At 34.0% G+C, this 6484-nt stretch overlaps 1 protein-coding gene across 1 annotated transcript in view; it reads right to left on the bottom strand.

Annotated features, from left to right (window-relative positions):
- Positions 1-6075, bottom strand: part of LOC109237707 — a 9124-nt gene extending 3049 nt beyond the window's left edge. The window contains exons 1-2 of the mRNA XM_019404049.1: positions 5774-6075; positions 5429-5504 (exon numbers count right to left, since the gene is read on the bottom strand). Of these exons, the coding sequence (XP_019259594.1) occupies positions 5429-5504; positions 5774-6075 (378 nt within the window). The remainder of the gene's footprint in view (positions 1-5428; positions 5505-5773) is intronic.
- Between the last annotated feature and the right edge of the window lie 409 nt (positions 6076-6484).

Genomic DNA, 6484 nt, shown 5'->3' with positions numbered 1-6484 from the left:
CTCCATAAGACCTCCCTAGGAACCCTGTCGTACGCTTTCTCTAGATCGATAAACACCATGTGGAGATCCTTCTTCTTATCCCTGTATAGTTCCACCATCCTCCTAATAAGGTGGATAGCTTCTGTGGTAGATCGCCCCGGCATGAACCCGAACTGGTTTTCTGAAATAGACACCGTCCTTCGCACTCTCATTTCTACCACTCTCTCCCAGACTTTCATGGTATGACTCAGTAATTTGATACCCCTATAGTTGTTACAGCTCTGGATATGGCCTTTGTTCTTATACAACGGAACCAAAATATGTTAAACATAATTGTTAAAATAAAAAAACCAACTTAATTATAAAGTTTCGTCATAATCAAAGGCCAAAATTGAAGTAAACATTCTAGAATCACATAGTGATACTGATAACTTTGTTACATCAGTTTAAGAATGCAGCAATGTTAATATTCATTGCGATGTAATATTTTTACTTTAATTAAGCCTTAGTGATTCGGGTTCCTGAAATAATATCTCAAAATTAAGATATATATTATTAATAAGGTCCACTCTCACTAAGAGGAATGGAAAAGAGCCAACTGGTCGAGCTCCTTATGGTAGTTTTTAGCAAGTAGTTCTGACTTCTGATGAAAGATTGACGAATTTAAGCTACAATTCCCTTGATATTTGGGTATTTTAAACTCCTTCCCCAATTTAAATTCATGTTTTAATGAAGCGTATCAAAGAAACGATTCAATTTCGAATGGGAGTCATTTTCCTTAAGAAGCACGTCAAAGAAACAATTCAATTAGTGACATCTATAAAATTTGTTAAATAGATATCTAACTTTAATTAGCGACGAGATAGACGCTTTTATTTGGTGTCAGTTGAACATACGTGTGAAAGACATTCGCTAATGATGTGTCAAAAACAAGATCAATTAGTAAATCCTGCAATTATTTTTTTTTAAAAGAAATACAACAAATCACCCCGCCAATCTTCTTCTCCGAGAACTCCCCATCTTCCAAAATACTTTTCTTCTTCATCTCCTACAATCGCCACAACGCTACCATTGCCACCAATGCATCATCCTTGATCATCCAATATTTTTTTTTAAGAAAAATTTAAATAAATAGAAGAGGAAATGAAAAAAACAATATAAATTTTCAATGTGGAGCTTATTATCTATCCGTTTAATTTGAAAAAAAAAATTGTGTATAAATTTTATTGAGTTTTATTTTTTGATCTGTAGATAAATTTTGAAGAAATTATGGGTTTTGAATTCCTCAATGAATAATGGTGATGGCAGGAGGGTAGAAAAGAAAAAGAGAAAAGTCTAATTTGAGTAATCACGCACTTACATGTAGTTAAAACATGTTTTGCTACGTCAACATGAGGTTTCGCTAGACACTCCTCTGTCAATATTAGAGGTGTAATGACTCAACTGGCCGTTTTGAGTTGTTCCCTAACTTGAAACTTTTCGTAGGTTTATATTATATTCTAAGACTTGCGGGTATGGGTAATTTGGATCCTGAAAGGTTCAGGGAAGATTTGGAACCATGTCATTCTATCGGAGGCGAATTTAGAATTTTTAGAATATCGGTGCAACACTAAAGAAAGAAAGTATTAAATGAGAATTGATCACTATTGCGTCGGGTAAATAACTCAACATTCAACCAAGTGCATCATTCAATCCAAGAGCATGGGGACTGGCAGATAACATTAGATCAATTTTAATAAATATATACAAAAAATACCTATTTTGATAAAAAGATCATGAGTTCGCGTACACCATAAATAGTTGGCTCTGACCACATAATATTATATATATGCTTAAGACTATAAATTTTAAAAAATTATAACTGTACAATTATTGTGGCTTATTTAACAACACTAGTTTTAAAAGTTTAGTTTTTCTTAAAATTTGTGCCCAGTCGAACTACATCATATAAATTAAAATGGACGGTTAGTAATGATTTTGGCTTAATTCCAAACAAGTTGGAATCTGTTGAGGTTTTTAAGCTAAAATAAGCTTAAAAGAGGGTGAATGGGAAATGGAGGGAAAATAAAAATTTTTAGTGAAAGTTTAAGCTTCCCCCCTTAACAATGGGACATTGTCTCATACTGAAAGGGGAAAAGGTTTTTGATGGGCATATATATAATTGCTCTTCTTTTAGCTCTTAAAGAATTAAGAAGAAGGCTTGCCTCGCGCCGTCATCGCCGTCGCTCACTCAGCTTCGGCTTCGGATTTGGTCAAATGATTGATTAATTTTTTGGACCAAATTTATTTGTTAATTATAAATATTAACATAATCCGTGTCTGTAACGGAAGATTAATAATCCAAATTATGCGTTTCATTGACTTTCCGTTTTTTGTAACGGAAAACGTTTCCTCTGCCCGTTTTAATTTGCGTAAATGGCCATGGCCGTTTTACGTAACTGACCTCTGAAGAGTTACAACTCTTCATTTGAACTCAACAGGTTAGGGCTATGAATTGCAGTCCATTCTCTCAGATTTTCCATACGAATTTCTGACTTCTCCTCCTTTCTTCTGCATTGTTTTAACTACAAAGAAAGCAACATTAAGTGTGATTTGCTACCGATCTTCGTGTTCGCTCAAACATTGGGGTTTGAAGTACCGCTACACCAGTGTGTAATTCGTTCTATCCTGTGAGGAAATAATCCACAACCTTGAGTACTAGGAGGGATTAAATTCCTTAAGGAAACACTGTGAATTCAGTGGGCTCGGATTAAAATTCTGTTATTTTATATTCTCAAGAATTATTTTAGTAATACAGTATACTAACAGAATCAACTAAGTCCATGAAAACTCCTAATTTTAGTTACACTTTTAGATTTAGGCCATTGTTATATTGCTTCAATTTTTCTTTCATCTCAACATACTCATTGCAGCTACTTTCATCTGCTGGACATGGGAGTTCTTGACTGGCCAACACTCTGCCCCATACAACATAGTCGGTCTAGCCACTACATTGTAGAACTTACCCTTTAGTCTCAACGGCACATATAGCGTCATGTATCTTCAAACTAGTTAGAGATATAATCTGCTTTGTTTCTTCGGAAAAGGTCCAAATATGACCTTGTACTATACGAAATTGAGCACATTTTCCCTTCGTTAATACTTTAGCTCATGTATGCCCTTACCGTCACATAGTTGGTTCATATATGCCTTTTTGAAACGGAATCCATCCAAACTAATTAGCTCTTTCGTTAATTGTACTAAAGTGTATTACAAATATTATTTCCTTTTTATTAGTACCTTTTTTCTTTACCTTTCTCTCGTCTCTCTTTTTTTTTTCTTTTTCTTTCTCCCACATTCGAGTTCCTCCATTCCTGATGTCTTCTCTATTTTTGTCACCAATTTCACTTGACAAAACTCATGAATTCCAGCTAATTTTAATATCACAAACCCCACAAGTTCTTCTGACATGAAGCTTTTGGTAGTGTAGGTTTGATTTTTAGGAATAAAATCACATGAAATTGGTGACGAAAATAGAGAATGCAACAGTAATGGAGGAAATCGAATATGGGAGAAAGAAAAAGGAAAAAAAAGAGAAGAAAAGAAAAAAGAAGAAAGAAAAGAGAAAGGTGAAGGAAAAAAGTACAAATAAAAAGGAAATAGTGTTTGTAATATACTTTAATACAATTAAAGAAAGAGCTAATTAGTTTGGGTAGATTCCGTTTCGAAAAGAGCATATATGGATCAACTATGTGATTTCAAGGGCATATATGGACCAACTATGTGACCTTAAGGGCATAAAGCCATAAATGGGCTAAAGTATTAACGAAGGATATATGTATTCAATTTCATATAGTACAAGGGCATATTTGGACATTTTCCGTTGTTTCATTAATGATATGATATATGCAGCTGCCATGACACTTTGGTTCTTCCTTTATGCTTCTTGAGATTAAGCAAATAGATGTTGCTCTCTAAGAACTTCAAAACCTTATTTTAGGTATTATACATGCTCTTCTAAAGTATTAGAAAAGTTAAAGTAATCATCAAAATATAGTAATATACTCAATAAATTTTCATGAAATCCTTTAGAATATGATTCATTAATCTAATAAAAATGCTAGGCAGTATTTTAAAATATATTTTTGGGGGCGAGCCCCAGGGCAGGGCATAGTAAAAGTGCACAGGGCTATCTTGGCACAAAAAATATCGCGAGATGTAAGCCCTATTTTCAGGGCATGACCTTAGGCATTGGGCAAGTTTTTGTTTTGGGACGAAGCCTAGAATGTCTCTCCAAATTAAAATTAAAATTGCTAAATATTTATTTAATTTAAAACCAAAAATTTATTAATATTACATTATTATTAAATTCTAAAAAGTTTAGAAACTTAAAAGTCAAAATATTATTTATTCTTGCCCTTAAGTTTTAGTTATCCTGTTCGCCTTTTGCCGGGTAAAAAAAAAATGATTAAATTTGTAAATTATAAAGCAGAAACACATCATCCTTAATCAGTTGCTCTGCTTCATTGCTTTTGATTGTGGATTCCTTCTTCACTTTTCTTTCTTTCAAGTTCTTTTGCTATTTCAAGTTAGTTTAAAAATTTCGACTCAAATCTCATTAGTTTTTTTTAGATGAAGCAGTTCTGATAAGTTTTTAGTCAATTGTTGATTCTGATTAGCATTTTAAGCTGAAACTGTTCTATATACATTTAAATTATTTTATATTTTATTTAAGGTTTTATAATTTTTATATAAGTTATCGTCTTTTAATATTTGTTGCTTTTATATTAATTTATAAAATATTAAAAATTAAAAATTTAAAGATCCATAGGGTTTACGCCCAGCGCTTGGAGATTCGCGCTTCTCTCTGTATCAGGTAAAATATACTATTCCACGCCCGCATCTTTTAAAACACTGATGCTAGATGCATTAGTCACGCCAAAAAGTATAACCAACCACTCATAACATCCAATTTATAAATTCTTACTATCCATGACCTTCATTTAAAATAATTATTTTTCTAACATTAAAAGTACTCTACAATTTTTGCTAGCTTATAAATCTATGACAAGAGCGAAAAAAATTCCAACCGAACACTAAATCTAAAATAGACGTAATATATGACTAAAATTTAATCCCAACAGAATAATTAATATTGTATATATACATATTTTTCTTCTCTTGTATCCTATAGTATTGTACTTAAAATATAGTTTAGCAACCTTTTCATCTATTATTGTTAAGCGCATTATTGTTAACTGCCCACGCAAAAAATTTTCCGAGATATAATAGTGCGAATGTAACAACAAGCGTAAATTATTGTATCATTTTTTGGAAGGGGAGTTTTACATGGACCCCTACCATGTGTATTAGCAAAAAGAACCAAATAAGTTACAATGGAGGGGGACCTGAAGCCAATACCTCCAAGGAAATGTACTGGAAAACTAGCCAATAAAAACTATACACGTACATAATAAGAACCAAGGCTATTCCAAGGTAGCAAACCAGAAAATGAACGAAGTACTGCTAGCAAACTACGGAAGTACCTATGGCAAGTAATAACAGAACAAGAAACACGATAATAGCAAACTAAGGATAAAAGGGTACGTACCAACACTACTACTATCGAACTAGGGAAGACAAAGAAAAACGCACGACTACCTACTAACCTTCTACCCTAATCTTTAGCCTCCACACCCTTCTATTTAGGGTCATGTCCTCGGTTAGCTCAAGCTGCGCCATGTCCCCCCGATCACCTCTCCCCAAGACATTTTTTGCCTACCTCTACCCCTCCTCTTACCCCCCAAAAGCCAACCTCTCACACCTCCTGACTGAGGCATCTATGTTTCTCCTCTTAACATGCCCGAACCATCTCAGACTCGCCTCACGAATCTTTTCCTCCACAGGGGCCACTCTCACCTTGTCCAGAATAACTTCATTCCTAAATCTATCCAACATACTATGCTCACACATCCATCTCAACATCCTCATTGCAGCTACTTTCATCTGCTGGACATGGAAGTTCTTGACTGGCCAACACTCTGCCCCATACAACATAGCTGGTCTAGCCAATACCTTGTAGAACTCACCCTTAAGTCTCAACAGCACATATAACATTATTGTATCTTCAAACTAGTTTGAGATATAATTTGCTTTGTTTCTTCGGAAAAGGTCCAAATAGGTCCTTGTACTATACGAAATTGAGCACATTTTCCCTTCGCTAATACTTTAGCTCATGTATGCCCTTACCGTCACATAGTTGGTCCATATATGCCCTTTTTGAAACGGAATCCATCCAAACTAATTAGCTCTTTCGTTAATTATACTAAAGTATATTACTAATCATGCCCAACTATGCCTTATAAAAAGGACAAAGCGGTGATTGCAAATATAATCCGGTTTACAAGTCTAGAGTCGAATCCCACAAAGAACTAAGTCTTAGCTACAATTGTTCAATATCGCTAAGAAACACAATTCCAAAGCTACAACAAACTTATATTAACATAACAGGAAAATCATCCTCCAA

This window comes from Nicotiana attenuata, unplaced genomic scaffold (assembly GCF_001879085.1).
Source record: "Nicotiana attenuata strain UT unplaced genomic scaffold, NIATTr2, whole genome shotgun sequence".
Classification (NCBI taxonomy): domain Eukaryota; kingdom Viridiplantae; phylum Streptophyta; class Magnoliopsida; order Solanales; family Solanaceae; genus Nicotiana; species Nicotiana attenuata.
This window is presented reverse-complemented; position numbering and strand designations above follow the sequence as displayed.